Below are 20872 nucleotides of genomic sequence, written 5' to 3'. Positions count from 1 at the left end.
TGAACTTTACAAGAATGTATACAAGCCGCTGCCCTCTGAATAAAAATTCATCGATTGTGTAGTATCGGATTTTCCGAGTCCGCTTGGGCCTGTTTCGACCGCGGGCCTAAACAAGGCGGCACGTGCGGACAGACCCGGGTCGAGGTAAACATTTGGTGCCAATCTGTTCGTCAGCTTTTACGATAGGCCCGATAATCCCTTTACAGGGGGTCCTGCACGACGACCAGGTGTGAGGATGCATGGGTATGAAAGAGAGTATCTGTGACTCGGAGAAAGTGAGGTATGCTTGGAAAAAACGAGCGATTAGGATGGCCGAACGTGACCGAATGTCCGAAGTGAGAGAGACCGAGGAATACAAAGAAAGAGAATGAACGGGTATGACTGTACAAAGTACGAAAGGAATGTTTGAGGACAGTTTTGTGTCTTGAGTGCAAGAGTACGACCAAGACGATAAGACGAAACGATTAAAAGACGTACCAAGACGAAAGGCCGGTGTAAGACTTAGGCAACAAAGACGATCGAGACGCGTGCCGTAGGCACAAAGACGGTTAGCTTAATTTAATACGCGGTCGTTCTACCTTAGTAGAAAGCGAAACCAATCACCAACGCTACGTTTAGTACTTGTATCGTTGTAATATATAATATTATTAAATATATTTTAATATACCGTACGCGGACAACAGTTATTTGGGGGCTCGTACGGGGAACAATCGCTCAAAGATCTCTTCTCAAGTGATATCAAGAGAGAAAAAACAACAATTGTTCCAATCTAATCAAGTGTGAATCTCTGTCCGTCACCCGCTGCGCACCTTTTGTTTATTACGCTAGTTCGGTGTTATACTCTACGGAAGTATTTCGTCAAAACAGCCACTTTCGCCAATCGAGATATATTCTCTACGCAGTATTCCCCTAAGCAGTGAATTTCCGTATTTATTCGATTATTCTACGAAGCGAAGAATAAACTAACCCATTCCCACTGAAGTATTTCTGTTGCGATCCCGTGCGTTCAGTGCGCGAGTGAAATGAACTTTTCTGTTTATATTTTTGTTCGCTGGTCCGATACGGTCCCGTGACGCTCGCTTGGATTTTTCTCGTTTCGCGCGTGCTAGACACGTGTCACGTCGGTATCTGGAAGAGGAACAGGTGACGAGACGCTCGGTGGCGTCGTCTGGTCGCTGACGAATTACCATAGACACGTCCCGGGCGCCCGTTTTAATTCGATCCTCGTCGCGTTGCGAGGCGAGTGTTTTGGCTAGGAGAACCCTCTTTCGTGGTCCGGCGTGTCGCGGCGTTTAATATTCGTACGAGTGGACGATTCTCTTTCGACATATTTCGCCGGGAATAGAGCGCTCGAAGAATTACGGGATTCGAGCCTGTGGGTAATCGCGGCTATCTCGTCCGGGGACGCGACCATTCGTAAATTTCGACGCGATTCGGAAATACTCGAATACGAGTCGGTGGTATCGAAGTTGCAGAGGAACGACCGATTCCACGCCTGCTAGAAATTCAAGCGTTGTTTGGGAATTGTTCTCGCGTTTCGGGAATTCTCCTTTCGCGGAACACTTTTCTAATAACGACAAATCACTTATTCGTATTTTGTATGGAATTTTCCGGTTGGTAATTTATTTCTACGAAGCAATTCGTTGTCGAGAATGAACGTTCGCACGGCTCTCTTCGTCGAGCATCGATTTTGGTATAAAATACCGATACATCGGAAGTCTCTTCGTTCGATCGAACCGTGGGTAGTATTTAACGTCGAAAGCTCTCCACGAAGTAATCTTTTTGTCACGAGCGACTGTTTGCGAGAAAATTGATGTCGCGGGAGATCGCGACGAAATGAAAGAAACCTACGGTCATAAGGAAAACGGATACGACGTTATCACGGTTTTCCATTATGTTCCTCGGAGGAGTAGCTACCATAAATACGTCCTTCTAGGGGTATCTAAACTTTCTTTCGTCGCGGTCACCCCTGAACCGTACTCGATGGGAAAACAATAAAGAAAAAGGGCACCGTGGTTATATATCCGCGATACGAGAACCTACGTACCGGTGAACCGTTTATTGTATCGCGAGAACTTGGTATCTCGGTTCGATCTCGAATCCTGTTGTCCCTCGAACACTCGAGACGTCGCGTAAATCGAAACGAGAAATATCGAGGAAACGTATCGCACGAATTGTTGACGAAAAATTTCGCCAACGTCGTTCGTCCGTTTTCGCGGATACTCGATACGCTAATGGGTTCGAGCGAATCTCGAATTCAATTTACGAAATTGTATTTTCGAATCCATCCATAAAGCATACGTGTTTTTCGTACGCGAATCGGTGTTTGTTTCCACGCTCCGTACGATTTTCACCGAAACGGTAAACAAATTTCGCACGAAAATTATTTCGGTTACAACCCAACGGACGATCCCCGGTTTCTGCAAACATTATTAACGATACGCGGGCACGCTACTCCGTCCATTGAGCGCAATATTTATGTTTCGACTCTAAATATACCCGTACATGGTTGCATTTCGCTCCATTAATTGACGAGCAAAGGTCGAGCTCGATTGCTACAGAACGATCCAATTACGAAAGGAAACGGGCCGTGTTACCTGACCGAACGACCAGTTGGTCGGCAAAACTTGTTGTCTATCAGTGGAATATTTTCAAGGAAATAATTCATTGAATTCGGTACCGATACGATCGAAAAGCTCTCTTTCATTGTAGTAAAAATATTTGTCTCGTTCTTTCGAAATAGTCTCGTCTCCTTTTCGCGCGATAGAATTCTAAACGGGATAAACATTTGGGGTTGAACGTTTAAGCGTGGCGGGTACGGTGAAACTTTAATCGAGGTAAGAAACAGAGACAACGATCGAGGTTCGTGGAATAACGAAAAGGAAAATACTCTGCTACTTATTGGTCGATGTTATCGATTATTTCTTCCTCTAACTTCGTTCGTTGTTAAATGACCGGCCTTTTTACTTGCGTGGAGAAATGTTATTGTAGTACAATACACCCGTTTTACGATAACAACGATATAAAATATATTTAACACCGAAACTTCCATTCTACGATCCACGAGTCTCGATAAAGTTGCTATTATTATTACTTTCACGCGAGCGAGCATTTTTGGATATCCCGTTGGCACACCTTTCGGAAAATATTCGATTGTACTCGACACGGAAGACCGATTCTCTGCAAGTGGAAGATCGTTGGAACGTTTGTCGCGTCCAAGGTAGAATCTACTGGAAAAAGTCTAAGCGAGGAGTCCTCCGACGTATCTAGGACGATAACGTTTTTGTTCCCGCGAGCGAACGAAGAAGACCGAGCAGATAAATTTATTTTTAAACGATAGGGCAGCCGTCGCGACGAAGGAAAGTTTTTTTCGCGCGCTCTCGCGATATCCGTGGACCGAGAAAAATTCGAAGAGGATCGAGAGAATCGACAGGATGTCGCGCGAACAAGGTCCGTAACCGGGACGGTTACAAGATGACCGAACGTTTCGTTCGAAACTGTCTCGGGTTCCATTTTGTCCTCGTTTCAGCCTCCACGAGCGTACAAGATTTATACGCTCGCGACTAAAGAGCCGCTTCCCCGTTCTTTCAACGTCACGCCGCGACGTCGTATCCTCGAAACGAAATAATTTCCGGAGGGGTTCACCTACTTCCGGTCAAGCTCGAGAATATCGAAGAATCTCGCCTGTCGGAGAATGTTGCGCGATATACGATCGGACGTTATTAACGACTTCTATTTTAAAGTCTCGCGGAACTCTCGCTGAAATATCGAACGTGAAAGGTTTGCACGGGAAATCCTACGTAGCGACGTGGAAGATGACTCGATTTTTCCGAGTTTTATCGCGGCTCGAGTGTCCAAGGGTTTGCCCGGCTTTCGAGAAAAACGCGCCAACGACTGCACGGTCTTCGGGGGGAGATTTGGAGCGGAGAGATCGATTCGTTGCGAGAAGAATATCTTTTTAGAAGGATACGGGAAGCTTGTCGTCGAGCCACAGGAAAATTCTGTGCCCTTAACCCGCGTACGTTTCGCGTTCTGTGTATTTACGTACGGTCCAGTTCTCTTCTAGCAAAAAATATTCTTTCGCGAGGAACGACTCGGTGACGTCTCCACGTACCAAGGATTTTTACCAACGAAGTAGTCGGTAAAAAGTTTGCCAGATTTTTCGTTGGGAACGATTTCGTATTTCGAGTTCGATTTTTCGGTAAAAAGTTTGCCATATTTTTCGTTGGGAATTATTTAGTATTTTGAATTCGATTTTTCGGTAAAAAGTTGCCATATTTTTCTTTGGGAATAATTTCGTATTACGAGTTCGATCGTTGATTCGATTTTTAGGTAAAAAGTTTGCCATATTTTTCGTTGTGGACGATTTCGTATTTCGAGTTCGATTTTTCAGTTCAAATTTTATCATATTTTTCGTTGGGAATAATTTCGTATTCGAGTTCCATTACCGATTCGATTTTTCGGGAAAAATGTTCCCATATTTTATTTGCTAACGATTTCGTATTTCGAGTTCGTTCTTTCGGTAAAAAGTTGCCATATTTTTCTTTGGTAACAATTTCGTATTTCGAGTTCGATCGCCGATTCCACGGATCGGCGCGCGAGGAAGACACGAGTGACTCGAATCCGGGGACAAAATTCCGCCTTGAAACTGGACTTGCGCAGCCGATGGTAAACACGGAAGCTCGTAACGCGTTAACCTTACAGTCGCGAACTATTCGCCGTGTTCTCGAACCGCGAGATTACGCGCTCGATCCCGGTTGCAGCCGACAAGGTTCGCGCGGAGCCGATCGTGCGAAGTAATACAATTTGTTGGAAAGTTCAGATTATAATAAGTAGTTTATTATGATATGCAGGGATCTCGCGTATCTAGTAGTATAGTTCCCGTACACACAAGAATACAATGTAGGAACTCGAGGAGTACAATGTGATATGTCTTCGTGACTCTGGACTTGGAACTCGACTGGTAGGAAAAACAAAAACGTAAACGGCCAAACCGTTGACCGCGTGGCGGACGACCCTCACGCGCCAATACGGAGACAGTCCCAAAAATCGACATCTGGCATCCTTAAGATCGTTGTTGCATTCATTCCAACACAATTACGTACAATTACTCGCAAGTCGGTAACACCCGAACCTAGAGTACCCGCATAACGTATACGAAAGTGTGAGCGACGAGTGAACGCGCGATGCGAGTCATTAATATCCCAGAAGAACGCATAATGCGAGAAACACGTGCTGTACAACACCTATTAAAATTAAGCAGTATCCAAATAAGTTGCGATTTATTTAAAACCACATCGTAAAACTTTATCATGTTATAGGCCCAGAATCCTTCCCCGATTAAAGTAAAAGAATTAAAAATTTAAAAACCAACTAAAAACAGTGTATTTAATATCGAGGAATAACATCGAACAGAATGTTCGTTCGAACCTTGAAAAATTGAAAGACGATTCAAATTTCCAATTATTCCAATTGTATTCAAATCGATCGATGTTTAAATTACAATAACCGCTAAATGATTGCCCGAAGAAGATTGAATCGACGCGAGAAAGTCAAAACGAGAACAGAATAAGTGAAACGCTGAAAAGACTAATAATCGCGTTAAAAACTGATCCGATCGGCGAGCTGGTGTGTTTCGAAAGACGCGTGTATTTATAGTGTCTGAAATGTTTTCTTAAACCCACCTCGTAAAAGTAGAAAGAGTCGATCTCCTCCGTGGTGTTCGTCTCCGATAGGGTGAGGTTGAAGTATTCCGGGAGGCTGTCGAAGCGATCCTCGGTTCGGTTCCCATGGCTCGTTTCGTCCAGCTTGGTTTGGTTCCTTCCGGTTGTTCCCCGTTCGGTGTTTCCTTCCACGGACATCTCTGATCGCGAGCTGCTCCTACCACCACTGACGTCCACGCGTCTCTAATCGTGTTTACTGCTCGCGGATTCAAGTTCTCGCGCGGCGAGTCTCCCGCGAGAAATTCATCGCTTGCGAGTCAATAAGCACCGGCTAAGCGTCGGACGACTTCATCTTTCGTTCTCACCGGTGCGGAGAACCGGTCGGAAGCTGATCGACTTTCTTTTTTCTTTTATTTTCGATTTTTCCCTCGATTTTACGCGAGACACTCCGATTACGGTCCACTCGATCGACACATGCCCGTCACACCATCCAGTGTCCACCTAATCGCGATCGATCGTTCGTTCGGCAATTATTATGAGAGATTTACCGCAACTGTTGAGAATCGTTCGAATCGGTACCACCCGCAGAGATCACTGGACTCGTTCCTCCTGTGATACGATTGAAAAGTTAGTCGACGTGGTGCACGATTTACTTTAAAAGGCTACATTTTTCAGGAGACTGCATTTTGCGGCACATTTTAAACCCATTGATACTGTTTCTGACTTCAATTTACTACGAACGTGATACAGTTCTGAATGCACGTTGGGAAAATTGGATGTCTACTGGATATCTGGTACGATTACCAATTGGTTTATTTTTTAGAAAATTTGAAATACACGAGGAGAGACGGGGGCTAGTGTTTCGTTTTCCTCGGGTTAGGGACGGTATTTGTTCGTATCGTTACTATTTATTTTTGATCGAGAGTATTCAACGAGAGTATTCTTCTTCGGGTCGAAAATAAGTGGTAATTGTAATATTTCTTTCGCAGAAAACTCCAAAGTATTTTAATCGCTGATTTTGCTTTTCACGTATATGTACGTATACATAACCAAACAAAATTAAATATCTTATTTATTGGATACTTAAACCGGGTTTTTCTTTCATCGAGAAACATCGCGATGCATTCGTCGCGACTCATTCTTTTAAACATCTTGTTTTCACCGTAACGAATTAAAATAAAAACAAGAGCGTAATTCTGTGGTGATATACTTTTGCTGTTTACATCCGCAAGAATTTCAAGAAGATAGTTTTGAAAACTCATCGAGACTTTCGATCGCAAAGTTCGCTCGAAAATCGATTTCAGATTGCCTGTTCTTCTATCCTAAACAATTTCCGACAATTTAAATCCCGTTGCTAGATCGTATCCACGATCTCGTTCAAGGGCAGACGAAAAGAAGTCTCGAGTTGGACGAGAGACAAAATTATCGTCGAATCGCAAGCAAAAATCACTGTGTTTGTTTTTCGATGGAAAGTACACCTTGTTGCGCGGTAATTGCAAAGACGACTAACGATTCCAGCCTCGAAAAAACGAAAACGTAGCTCAAATAAACGCGATACGAGTTTTCGAAACGTATCAACGGTTCCGTTAAAAAATCGTTAAGAGAAGAAACCGCAGAATTTTTTACCCAAAGATACCTCGAGCATCGAGACCGTGTGGTAGAAAATTTAATCGTAAAATTTGATCATCGATATCGTTGACGTTCGGTTCGAAACGCGCAACGTTGGGATGAAAAAGATGGAGTTACAAAGAGACGAGAGCGAACGAAAAGCACGTTTCGTTTTCGAGGGAATCGACGTTGAAAATTCGTCCGATACGCGCTCAATTCGATAAACCAGTCTTCGAAACGTCCTCGTACGTATTTTGTACGCGTGTGCGTGCATTCGTACACCGGACGAACATTTTTTTTCCGCGAGTTTATTTTTCATAAGAATATATACGCGTTCGTACGTACTCGACTCTTGTAACGAAGGTTGTACGCTTCCTGTACTTGGCCGACACGTGCTGCTCGTTACTCGCTATCTCAGCGCGTATTGGTGTTTGTAAACATCGACGGTGGCACGGTATTATCTATTTTAAGTGGTTCTAACCAGTTGGAAGATAGTAAAACCGACGGAAAACAGATAGCACCGTGCCGCCGTCAATGTTTACAAACACAAGCGCAAGTAGAAGTAGCGAGTAATGGACGGACGCGCGGCCAACTATCGCCAAGATACACGAGCCCCGAACGAACTTTCGAGATCGATTTTCTCGAGGATCGAGCTTCCCGAGGAAACAAAAAAAAAGAAACTCTACTTCCCGATGTATTTTTACGCGTGGTCTCTGCACGATCGTGGACAACTGCCACGAAACGCCCTAGGCCCGGTGTCGTCGCTCCAAAGGGCGAACCAAGCTACCAATTAGTCGACGATCAAAGTTTTCGACCGAGACTTTGGTAATTGGATATTGTCGGAGCTTCGAACGAGCCATTAAAACAATGTAACCGAGAGAAAGAGTATAACGATGTTAACGTCCGTCAGTACGGGCGCAAAAGGTCGCGACGTGACCGGTTGCAAATGGCTCTCGTAAAAATCAGGATTTGCGGAAACTCGAGAACCTGTTCCAGCTGAAATATAACGTTTCTTCGCTACGTGGGAGAGTTTCGTTATAGCGGGCTATATATTTCACGTACTGACCTTTGTGCAAGATCCGAGAAGTAGATGCCAGAGACGGTGAAACGAACTCGCGAGGACGAGACCCGACCGAACTAAAGGGATCCGAGCTTTAGATTTACGAATGTACACGTGTGCCTGTACTGTTACTCACCGATGAAAATTAATCGAGCAACAACGTTGCGATCAACGAGCAATCGATCGTTGCAAAATTTAATATCGACATTTCAGCAATCGCGTTACTTTTTCTTACTTCTCTACCGGTCAAAGTTATCGATTCCGATTACTTTCGCGTATTTACGTATTGATATATAACGTTGAAATCTTACGTATTTGAGCTACGTGAACACAACGGTGTTCACTTTCTACTGGCAAGGAAAATTTTCGTTTCCACGGTTACGCGGGTAATTATAATTTCGTTAGAAATATACGCTCAACGAGTCCTTTTCTACGAGCACGATTAACGCTGGAACTGTCGACAAATTTCAGAATATTAAAGTATATTTAAAAATCGTATCTATTAAAAAAAAAAGAGGAATTTTTAAAATCGACCACGCGTAGAAAATAGAAAAAGTCACGACGTCTTCGAGAAACGTGCTGTGAAATTTAAAGAAAATTTCATCGCGAAAGTAATAGGAACCGGTAACTTTGAGTAAGTAAAAAGTAAGAAAAAGTTACGCGATCGTTGAAATATCGATATTAAATTTTGCAACGATCGATTGCCGTTTCATTTCGAAGCAACGATTCCTTCCCCTTGGAAAAACGCAATTTTTTCCATCTTACGCAGACTTTAGCGATCGTTGGAAAATATTTGTCAATAGTTACGAGTTACCAGATTTTCTACACATCCCGAAACGCAAACGTCGAGAAACGGTTGCCCTCGCGCGCGAAACGAAATATCGTTTCCATGTTAATTCGAAGTCATTACGATCGACGAGCAACAGTGCTTCCATCGAATTCCAATTTTCAGAAACCACTTCGATAATAATGGACAACGCGCGATCCAATCCTATTAACGAATAAACGCAACCGTCGATCGCCTCCGTGCGTTTAATTCCTCCAGCAGGCTGGAAACACGCGCCCGAAATATTGATCCTTCGAAATCGAATTGCTCCTTATTATTGACACTTCGTTCGATGATGTACGATCGAACGAATTCCACTTGCAACGATACATCGATCGTTTTAATAAGAAACGACTCGTGACCGATACACCCGCTTGGAAAGAATATCGAATGCGATGTTTCAACGTGTATCGGTTTAATTGAAGAGAACGAACGTCGGTGTCGTGCGGTGTACCTCTGAAAGGGAATATCGTTCGATCAAGCGCACCCGTGATTCCGTTTCTCCGTGCTTTTTGCCTCGAGCTCGGTTACCTCGCGATTGTTCTTCCATTAGAGTATTACCCGATCACCGTACCATTATTTTGCCGCGAGTCGCGACGAATTGTTCCAGAAATCGAATCGTCGAAGAACAGTGAACCCTTGAAATATTTCTCGAACGGTTGTGTTAAATGAATGAATCGAAACGCGACCGATCCTGGATGAACGAGTGAAACTTCACCGAGGAAACGAGACGAATTATCGCGCGATTCTAGCGCTGTGGTGCGCGGTTGTGAAAATAAACATTTTTCTAACGTACGGGAAAAGTTTGGTCGAACGATCGTCGTCAAAAATGGGTCCATCGTTTGAAATATTTCTCCCCGTGAAAAGTGTGTTCTCGTTGTCGCAACCCGGTACGAAACTTTCCAAGTGGCGAGTCCGCGCTCCATAACGGGGTCAAAGTGGAAACGTGTCTCGCTAAGCGTGGAATTACACGCGCCGGATAATTGAAAAGTTGTAACCGCGATTCGACTCGCTTCCTCTCCGAAAGCTAAAAAAAAACCAATCGAAAAAAGGAAAAACGAACACGAGACGCAGCACACGTTCGTTGGAAATAATATCGGCGAAAAACGAATCGACCGAAGGGAAAAACATTGCTTTTTCTTTTTGCTTTCAAACCGGATTTCCCGCCTTCTCTGTTCCCCAAGCTCGATACAAATACCAGACAGAGATACATAATATTCACGGGGTCTATCTTTTCTCCATTTTCCGTCCCGAATCGATACCCAGCGTGTTCGTTTCCCGATGGATTCACTAACGAAAATTTCCTTTGTCACGTCGCTCGCGAACGCTCCTGACACAGGACGAATTGATTACTCTCAACGAGTCGAAATCTCGCACCGTGAAAATTTCAATAAAACTTGAACGTCGTTCGAACGTAACGAACGCAAAGATTCGATCATCGGTCGCGCGACTTCGTCTCGTTAACGAGTTACTATCCGAGGATCGAGTGTCTTTTATGGAAAAATTTTATGGTGTTGATACGTCGACCGAAATCGCGCTATGCATAGTTCTACGTAATAATATTCTACGAACACTCGTAACGAACGAACGCGTTTTTCCATTTAAAAAAAAAAAATGATACATATCTTACTCGAGTCGTATTTGATGGAAATTTCTGACGAATTATCCGCGTGTAATTGCTCTTCCTATTCTTTCGATAAAGCGTTTTCATAGTGCATTTTAAGCTTCTCGATGACAACGACGTTCCTTACGAACGTTAAAATTATATAAAATTTACGCGACACCGAACGTATCGAATATATACAATTTTACCGATAATTACGAGTCATAGTCGATCGACAGCGAATTCGATGCATCCAAACGTTCGATCGTGCCCCTACCGAGTGCATCGTATTGCACATTACGCGCATATTATATTTCATTCCGTTAAAAACGTTCCTCGTCCGCTGTATCGATCTCTTTGTACTTTGGTTCGAGAGCGTAAAATTCAATTATGTCGCGCGTTGCGTTTATCAAAAATTGTTCACGGGTGTAAAACTATGAATCGAAGCGCCAAGTTTCAATACAGGTTCGGTTGATAAATCGAAGACGCGAGACCAGAGAGATCCAAGAATCCTTCTCCTGAGAAAGGACTCGAATGTAATTTACTCGAACTCGAAATCTGAAATTCGCGATCGCGTTCGAATATTCGTCGATTCGCGGATTGGTCGGAAATTACGTTGTCCGATCGGTGACTTTGAAAAGGCGAACGCGACGAGAATCCGGAGAAAGGGTCGATAAAAGGAAAAAAGAACTCGAGTTTCCGTTCGGTTGCGTTTCGTGTAACGAAATCACGTTTCTATCCAACGAACTCGATGATTTTAAAAATGTGCAAAGTGCATCTATGAATCGTGGCAATATTTCCTTCTCCGTCGACGCAGAGTCGTACCGGTCGGGTAAGAAGGTCGTGAATCTCGTGGATTTCTATCGTTTCGAGTATTTTCGAGGAAACTCTTTCGAACGAGGTAAAGACAAACCGTACGAGAACGGATGTAAGTTCGAGTCGGAGGAATCGAAACGAACGAGAAACACGAACGCGTCGACGATCTCTCCTCGTCGCGCAACAGGTTAGCGGTCTTTTACCTTTTCGTCGGCTCGGTATATTTCGAGGACCGTATCGACGTAACCGGAACCGAACGTTACGTTACCCGTCCGGTGGATGAAATTTATTCGATCGGCGTTCGAGATCGTCGCGGGATACGAACGTCTACGTCCTGGAATACTTTTGTTCGTCCGCGAGGAACGAAACTCGCATCGCGAACGAGCTTGCTGGAGACAGCTCGAGTCGGAGAAACGATCGATTTCAGTTGACCGACGATCGTCGGTACAATATTACCGGTAAATTTAACACCCGGTCACTGTTCGTTATTCTACGTCGTCCCGATCGACCCGTACGAGAACTACTTTTCGAGAAATTACGGGGAAGGAACGATCGATCGCCAAACCGCTTCGATTATCGATTCGATCACCGAGACGCTGTACTCTTCATGGACGAGGACTCGCCGAGACGGATCGAGCGTAAAAGAAACCCTGATACGCGACTACGAGGAAATGGAAATCAACGCCCGATGGCTTTTTCACCTTCGAAGAGCAATCCTTGGGGTTGCTTTTCAAGCTCGATACATAATCGATCGTCTGTTCGAGTCGCGGTCGTTTTCGCGGGCTGAGTCTCGCGCGATCGAGTCGGGCGATTGGACGACAAGGTGACAGGATAACGAGACGAAGGGACGTTGGAACGATAAACGCCGAAAGGAAGACGGAAACGGGATCGGAACGAACGAGAACGTACTTGCTCGTACGACGCGCCGAACGCGACTGCGGCGCTGGCGAACGAACCCGCGACGACTACCGCTCTCTAACTCACACTTCCGCGATTGGCCGGCGTACGTGTGCAGGAGTCCGCGGCACTCGTGCGCATGCGCGAAGTAGATCCTGGCGAAACGTGCGCGGACGAACCGGAGCCGCTGACATTCGCCGAGTTGCCCTCGACGCGGCCGCTCTCTGCGCGCGCGTTAAACAGATCGAATTTTCCCGCGCGTTCGACGCTCCAAGAAACCGCGAAGAAGACGCCTCTTGCGCGGTGTCTACGATTTAATCCGTTTCGTTGCTCGCTACCGGCACCAGTTAACGAACGTAACTACATTCAGGTGTCGGGAACGCAGAAATTGACTGAACGCGCGGAAGAGCATAGAATGATCTTTGTACGGTAAAAATGTACGTAACATACGCATGGAGGAACTCTAAGTTTACGCGTTTCAAAGGTAGATCGTTATCTATCTGTAAACGCGCATATTCTAGACACTGTATGAAATCGATTCTTTCGACCCTGCAAAAAACGAACATTCCCTTAAGGAGGGACACCATCACGATGAGTCGAAAAAATTGAATTGTTTCGAAAAGATATTTCGAAGTTCAAACATTTAACGAATTTACTTCAAATTTTAGAAAGATATTCTCCACAGAGAATAATCTCCATATTATTTAACGAATTGTATAACTTTTCATAAACGTTTAAAATTGTTTTTTTTTTTTGGATAAAAATGATTGTTTTTTCTTCAAACTTCGACCATTTCTACGATTATGAAAATTTTCGAAAAATCTTACGCTACATTTTAGACAATAGTTTCCAGTCTACGAATGGACAACACTGTTACTTCAAACCTCCCAATTCTCGTCAACTGTCACAGCCAACAAACATTGTTTCACCAGAAGAGGTTCTAAGAACACCTATTAACTTCGCCATTTTGTACGATTCTCACTTTCGCAAAATTCTAAAACGAAGCTGAAAGTTATATCTACATTCTCCAAAAAATCCTACGTTTTTCACTTAGCAGCCAACTCGTAACAAAAATTCGGAAAACTTACCAACTTTCTAACGTCTCACAGTAGTGTTCTCCTTAACAAATCTCCATGTTGAAACGGTTTCAGTTGTTTTAAAACCGTTCCTGAGATACTTCCCGATGGTTTCCAAACACCCAAGTTTCGATGACCGATATGAATCTGTCGCGCAGGAACATGGTCGAATGAACAGGATTCCTTAAACGCGCAGCTTCTCGAACGTTGCGCAACCCACTGAACGACGCACGTGTCGAAGCGTACAGGTACGTTGCACGATCGCTGCGATCAGAGGAAGCTGACCGCGGTGTTTCGTCACGAGCAGTTACAGCTCTTCCCAGATACCCGCCAAAGCAGCGTTTACGATACGTCGATCGTTCGCGAGACTCGAGACGAAATCGCAAGGTTCCCTTCCGTGCGCAAAGATAACGCGCGCAGGACCAGGATTACCTTCTCCCGATAAGCCGGCTCGTTTTTCCCCGAATTTCGAACGCTCGTAAAACCCGCATCGAATTGCACCCGTGCGACCCGCATTCGTTCGCTAACCAGTCGATGCGCGTACTCGTCGCACCGAGACTCGTTAACGCAACGTCTCGGATGCATTCGAATGTCCTTTCCTCGCCGATACCAACGGAAGCGCGATAGCCCGCATTTCCCCGCGCACCGATGACAAAAAGAACAGTTACGAGTAGCTCCGTACCAGCGAACGATTAAAATTCGCGGCTCGTCGCTATCTACCGAACGTTCGAAGGACCATCGTTAATTGAGCTTGTCGAGTATTTCGGTGACGAAAACGTTCCTTGGAAAATGTTCAGCGGTGCGGTGAACCACCGATCCCCGCTCGCTCTACTCTTTTCGTTTCTTATATTTCTTATATTTCTTATATTTCTTATATATTGGCAGATTTCGAAATTATGTTCGTTTTTCACTCGTGTTCGTTCGGGGGGGAATTAAACGATCGCGTACGTAAAGTTCTCCAGTGACGCGCGACGTTTGTTCCTTACTTTGCATACTTTTTCTTCACTTTTCCAACCGATCGAGATCCATAATTCTTTAGTTCCTTCGAGTCCACGCGGAACAATTAACCGTACTACACTTTGGTGGATTTTCTTCCGTGGAAGCTTTGTTCTTTTATTTATCTTTCGAATAAAGGTTTCGTATTTCCTCCTACAAAAGCTCCCTTCTTTGATATTTCATTACGAGCGTTACAATTTATATTTGATTACAAGCGTTACAATAGGTGTGCGTTTTATTTTTCGTTTTCGTACCTTCGAATTCGGATTCTTATCGAAACTAGTTAACGTTGATTATCGTTACGAAGCAATCGCGACTTAAATTTAAAAGTTGCGCGTTAAGAACAAGGAACCCAATGTATCGACATTCGATCGACTTACCCGATCAAAAATGAAATAAAATCGATCGAACTACGAGCACTCTGTGAATCGTTCCACGAACCCAAACGTGTTTCCTACATTTTATTTTAATCCATTCGTACGTTCTTCCGTCAATTTTCATTCCACGTTTCGCGTCGTGGATTAAGATTATACACGGCGGGAGTAGATCGTTCTCGAGCCGATCGATTTCATTGGCGCGCAGACTCGCGATAAATGTTCACCTCGCTTCGATCGAAGTTTCGTTTTCGAACGAGAAACGTGTTCGCAGGGCGGTTCTCGAGCCCTTGAAAAAACGCATCGAATTCTACGAAACAAGAACTGGAACTTCGCTCGTCTTCGAAACGAATCTTCGAAACTGAAACAATTTCTCAGTCGCGTTTCCAAAGGCTTCGACCAGAACCGTGCAGTTATCTTGTAACTCGATAATCGCGGTAACGTGGTTTACAATGAATAGTCTAGGCGCTAAAAGAACTTCTTGGCCATCACTTTCATGACTTTTGTCTCGATGCCTGGAAATATTTTGTTTCCCTCCTCGTCGACGAAGCTGTCGTAATCTTTCACCATCAGCTCTTCGAAACCGCAGCGTGCAGCCAGCATCTGGGAGATCGCCGAAGTGAACAACGTCGCCGTTACCGAAATGTTGTACTCGCGACATATGTTCTCCCTGGGGCAGAAATCGTTCAAATATTAATGGAAAGTATCATTGGAAAAGAATGTTTCGCGCCATTAACGACACTCCAATGTCTCTCGGGTTATCAGAGATCTCGCACCGAGCTGTACGGATACAAATCTATATCTGTCTCTTTACCAAATCTATCTCTTTTGTTCGTAATCGTGAATTATCGAATCGACCGTGAGCAACATTTAATTCGCGTAAGTTTGTACGCTTTCTCGAGAGATCTTTCAGGTTTGCTCGGATTTTCGCGGCAAAGAGCTCCTCGTTTTCTTAATTTCGATTCTATTACACGCGTTTGCACTTCGGTTAATAAATACTCCGAATCTCTCGACTTCTTCGATGTATCTTTCGCTAAATTTCGTGGTCGGTTGAACGATCCTTTGTAATCTTTTTTTCTTCAAGTTACGGCACTGTGTGTTTATCTTTCTTTGGAAATCGATGGGTTTGTTGCCCGTAAACGAACAAATAGATTCTACGATAAATCGAGAGTAACGCGGATAACTCGGTGACGACCCGAGTCTCTGCTGTACTCGAGGAAAAAATGAAGCGATTCGAAAGAGTTCCGTTTAAGTCGTTCGAGCGTTTCGTGTACTCGATAAATTATGATGCGTCGAAAACGATTGAACGATAAGCTTGCGTACCTTGCTTTGAGAAGATGAGTCCCCAACGAGGCTCCTTGAAACAACGGATTCACGGACAGTCCCATCGCGGATAGGTATTTATCCACTCCGTATTTTTCATGGACTTTGGCTTCTCTTTGCGTTTCTATCAAGATCCGTGTTACGCGTTTCTCCTTTTCCGTCTGTAAATCGTTTTCGTGCGTTACAATTGTGTTATTCGCGACGCGTATCGAAATATAAATATTTACGTTGCGTTTCGACCGACGAACATCGCATTATTCGGCCGGTAATCGATGCGACAAATGTTATCGTAGACCGCATTTTGCTCTCCCGTGTTTGTATACAAACTTTACGAACGATAGTCGAGAAACGACTGTTTTACCGACGTCACGGGACAGAAGGAGACTTCTCCTATATTACGAATCGTTCGAAATTTCTTCTTACGCGTATTCGACGAGAAAATTCGCGGTTGTTCAACGACAGAACCGATCCACGTTCGTTCCGCTCTTCGAATCACGTGTAACCTATCCGTGTATTCGCGATTGGTGTCCCTCGACATCGTGACGCGTTAATAAAGACTAATAAGGCTGAGCGCGTATCGAGCGCAGGGTGACGCTGCGGAAAATTTTGTAAACGATGTAAGACAATTGCGCGCAATTGGTACAATAACTTGCTTTCTTTTCACGCGAACTTATACTCCGTACGATCTCTCCGCGTGCAATGTACCAATTTTACTAAATTTTGTGTAAAATATCGCCGCAACGATTGCACCGTTTCACCGTTAAATTCGCAAATATTTATCATCTCATCTCGGGAAGATTTTTTCTAATTCTAAAAACGAAAACTGTGTCTCGAATGTATCATTTCCAACGCAAAGTGTGCATCATCTTGCGCTGTATATGCGCATAGATCGATCAATTTTCTGTAAGTGGAGCAACAACGATAACGGATAACGAATAACAATACCGCCGATATTTACAAACCGGAGGAAAATAGTGGTAAATGGATACCGAACCGAGCTTCGCTTCGACAAAAAGGGCTACCCCCGACAATTTAATTCCATCGGTTTCGAATTGGATCTTTCGCGAAATATCACCCTCCTCGATTGTGCGGCGAATAACGGATCACTCTGTCTACGTGTACACTAATTTATGTAAGTCGATTAACGGTTCGGGTGAAGGAAGTACGGTATAGTATCGTCCGGTTGAAAACCAATGCACTATTAATATGCAAATTCGTGTACTCGTGTTACACAACACCGTCAGAAATGCAAGCAAATTGTAATTACAAAGTCTGACAAACAGTTTATAATTGATTTCCACGCTTTATACCAATATACATACATACATACATACATACATATATATATATATATATATATATATATATATATATATATATATATATATATATTTTTATGCACGAATTTAGCATTAACCGTATCTAGATGTTTATCAACGACGATGGTTTAACATCTCATGCGGAGGGACTTAAACTCGAAAGCTGTATCATCCGATCGATTTTACGACGATCATCGAAATGTTTCTTTTGTTTTTTTCAAGTTCCGATCGACATTTGCATCAGACTTTAGATTATTTGTCGCAATTAAAGATAATACGTTTCACCGTATTTACGAGCTGTTTACGCTGTGAACTACAACGGACGAAAGGAGAAGAAATCACCTCTAAATGACTGAAATCGTATTTGTGTCCTTTCCGGTTTAATTCCAGTACATTTGCACCTGCGAGCAACGGTTTGCCACCTCTAGGATTCGCCGTAAAGGCCGCCACGGACAATCCTTGATTCAACATTTCTTTCCAGATTTGTCGAAAATTGCTTACGTAGTTCGGATCGTCTTTTGCATCTGGAGAATTCAACGTTGCTTCAATGCTATTCGAACGTTTCACGAGTCGAACCGTATCATTGTTACAGATATCGGTCGAGTCGATGCATCGTTTGAACAGAAAATGTTTATCATTAACATAGAATCTCTTTCTCTCGCTCTCTTGCACCCTTCGTTACGCGTATTCGAATACTCTCGCACGCTATTACGTTCGCTATTACGAAATAATCTCATCGGCAATTCTTACGAAAACTTTTGCGAAGCATTATCGTTATCGTTTGAAAAAATTCTTCAATGTACACATCCAGTCTAGAAGCTGGATAACACTTAATCATCGGCTATAAACGTTCCAAGTGCAAGTAGATTACAGCGTTATCTGATAAGTGACAGCAGAAATCGCTGTCCGTAAGGTGCAAATTTGAAACACGAGTATCGAGAAACAATGAAATAAAATCCGATGGAAAGTATTAGGAGTGCCCCAGGAACGAGAGAAATTTATTTATTACTCGTATATCGGAAATTGTTTCGTGCTGTTTCTACGGTCGAACGAAAACTGTATCCGACCGAACGTTTTGCCATCCAAGGTGATTCGTTACCGCGAAGTATTTCGAATTACGAGTTGGAGATATACGCGGGAATATCACGGTGACGCGATTCTTTTTTTTCGCTGTGTCGCGTGAACACACGACACCGTGATACGAGAACGAACCTCTGACCGTATTTCCCGAAGCCGCATAACCCAACGTAACTTTTTGTTCACTCTTCGGACAAATCTACGAACAATTCGCACCGAAGGCGCACGATTCGTTCGAATTCACGATTGTCGAAGCGGTGGGAGAAGAAAAAATGGATTGCACAAACTTACTCAAGAACTTGCAAATAGGCTCTTCGGCTATGAAGTATTTACACATGTGATCGAGGACATCCTCGTACCTGTCCTCGGGTATCTCTTGAATCGAGAATTTCACCGGTGGGCCCTGCCTACCCTTTTTCACACACTCGACCACATTCCACACCTTCGCTTGGCCAGGGGGTTTCAATGGAAATTTAATTGACGATTCACTGGTTCCCTCGTTGCTCATTTTACTTGTACGACGGTAAACTGTTCGCACCAGAGACGGTCAGTCGGGTCGGTTGTCCTGAAATTCGTTCGAGAACCAACGCGATGGCGCATGCAAGAACAAATGCCTACGGGTTCTGTTATTCTTACTTCGTCCAAGTGTTCTCGACGAACGACCAATGATTTGTGCAACACGTCGATCTCTGACTAAAAACTCTGTTATCACTGTTAGTAGACTACGTTTGCGATCGTGCCATCTAGCGGGTGTTGATAGGCTAATGTGCGCGGTGTGCGAATTAAAACGAGAATGCGAGAGAAACTCGTGTGCGTGTGAATTACGAGAAGAGAATTTTTGAATCGTCTTGAGTTACATCGAGAGTCTAACGATACGTAATGTTATAATACAAATTGGGTACAGTTTGCTCGGATTACACTTACGCGACGAGTTCCCTCCGGTCACGCACACGTTACGAGTTTGCTCCGATCACACTTATGCGTGTTATCGCACTCGGTTATCGTCCCACTACCGGTAACACTCCAATTTCGTTGTACGGCTCACCTCTAATTGTATTTTCGATAACGAGTAATTTTTCCTCCGTTGATCCCGTTGTTTCTTAATTGTCAGCTATTTCACGTTTCCGTATCTCGAGATAAGTTTTTAATTTTTCACTGGAGAACGATAGAAGTAATTTCCTGCCGGTTTACTCTGACAGATACCGTCTATCAAGATGATAAGTCGCGGTAAAATTGTTTCAGCAATTGAAAGAACGAATGCCACGAATGCGGAGAAATTTTTTATAACATTTTCGCGTCATTGCTGGTTCCTCGTTAACCACTGTTTCGTGGGATACCGATACTTCCGTTCAGAGAAGAAACAGACGAATTGTGTTCGTCACGGTTATTTGTCGCGCAATGAACTCTCGCATCGTTTATATTTTCGCTGATTGCGACAATGACTCGTGTTTTGATATACCGATTGAGCAAGATGTTGCTGTTCGTGAAAACGATGTAATCGAAAATACAACCGACAAGTATTTTCCACGGTCGAAAGAAGAGAACGAGTGTTATTCTCGAAAGAATTTATTCGAAAACGAGCCCTTCGCGAGGTTCCCAAGAAATTGAATCTAGGCCAAGCATCGTGAATCAGCATTGCTGATTTCAAAGATGATTTTTCTATCCTTCGGTACGAAAACATCTTCGTACCGACACTGTAAAAGTTCCTTGCCTAATTTCCAAAACGACGAATATTTTAAATGGGTATTATCTTTTTGGATTATTGCTTATCTTGGATTATCGGGAAATGCTTCGCTACGCTCTTGCAGCCAGATAAAAAGGATTGGATGCAAAGTTTCGTCGATTCTGATAATGGACTGTGTTACGTATGAATGTAGTCCAGTGTTCTTTCGGTACGCATTTCTTATCTCTTACGAGGAATTGATGGACTGCTAGTCAAAATCGAAGATAACGACACGCTAAGAGAACAAATGACATTGCGATACGTGCTCGGGATGTCGCGTTAACACGAATTTACGGTTTTATATATTTTATAGCATAAATAGAAATCTACATCGAGATTCGTTCACTTAAGCCACAGTTAAGTGCACGAGTAATGGAAAAATTTTATTTTCTATTTTTGATTTATTTTTGCAAGTTAAATAGGCCTTTTCTTGTTCTTTGTTTTCTTGTTGGACAAACCAGATGCTCTCAATAATATTTTTAATTTACGCTTCCGTGATCCTTGTCTAACA

General features: G+C 43.6%; 2 protein-coding genes across 8 annotated transcripts in view; both read right to left on the bottom strand.

Annotated features, from left to right (window-relative positions):
- The window catches only part of Ccap-r (Crustacean cardioactive peptide receptor), an 80390-nt gene extending 66237 nt beyond the window's left edge, over positions 1 to 14153 (bottom strand). For 2 of the 6 annotated variants that reach the window (XM_076306959.1, XM_076306964.1), the window contains exons 1-2: positions 11780 to 12522; positions 5685 to 6454 (exon numbers count right to left, since the gene is read on the bottom strand). In XM_076306959.1, coding sequence (XP_076163074.1) covers positions 5685 to 5861 — 177 coding nt within the window. In that variant the 5' untranslated portion in view covers positions 5862 to 6454; positions 11780 to 12522. Of the gene's footprint in view, positions 1 to 5684; positions 6455 to 11779; positions 12523 to 13561 lie in introns of those variants that run through there. The other 4 variants (XM_076306963.1, XM_076306961.1, XM_076306960.1 and 1 more) reach the window with 4 other exon arrangements.
- A 483-nt stretch (positions 14154 to 14636) lies between these two features.
- On the bottom strand, positions 14637 to 19522 carry LOC143144670 (arylalkylamine N-acetyltransferase-like 2). 2 transcript variants are annotated; one of them, XM_076307314.1, is made up of 5 exons: positions 19275 to 19522; positions 18930 to 19203; positions 17904 to 18085; positions 16243 to 16403; positions 14637 to 15589 (listed from the first exon to the last, which is right to left on the bottom strand). In XM_076307314.1, exons 2-5 carry the CDS (start codon positions 19144 to 19146, stop codon positions 15388 to 15390), a joined length of 762 nt encoding a protein of 253 aa, XP_076163429.1. In that variant the 5' UTR covers positions 19147 to 19203; positions 19275 to 19522; the 3' UTR covers positions 14637 to 15387. The 2 variants fall into 2 exon arrangements, with proteins under 2 accessions (XP_076163429.1, XP_076163428.1); XM_076307313.1 differs by having other exon boundaries at positions 18930 to 19521.
- Between the last annotated feature and the right edge of the window lie 1350 nt (positions 19523 to 20872).

The sequence above is a fragment of the Ptiloglossa arizonensis genome, chromosome 3 (genome assembly GCF_051014685.1).
Source record: "Ptiloglossa arizonensis isolate GNS036 chromosome 3, iyPtiAriz1_principal, whole genome shotgun sequence".
NCBI classification, from domain to species: domain Eukaryota; kingdom Metazoa; phylum Arthropoda; class Insecta; order Hymenoptera; family Colletidae; genus Ptiloglossa; species Ptiloglossa arizonensis.
This window is presented reverse-complemented; position numbering and strand designations above follow the sequence as displayed.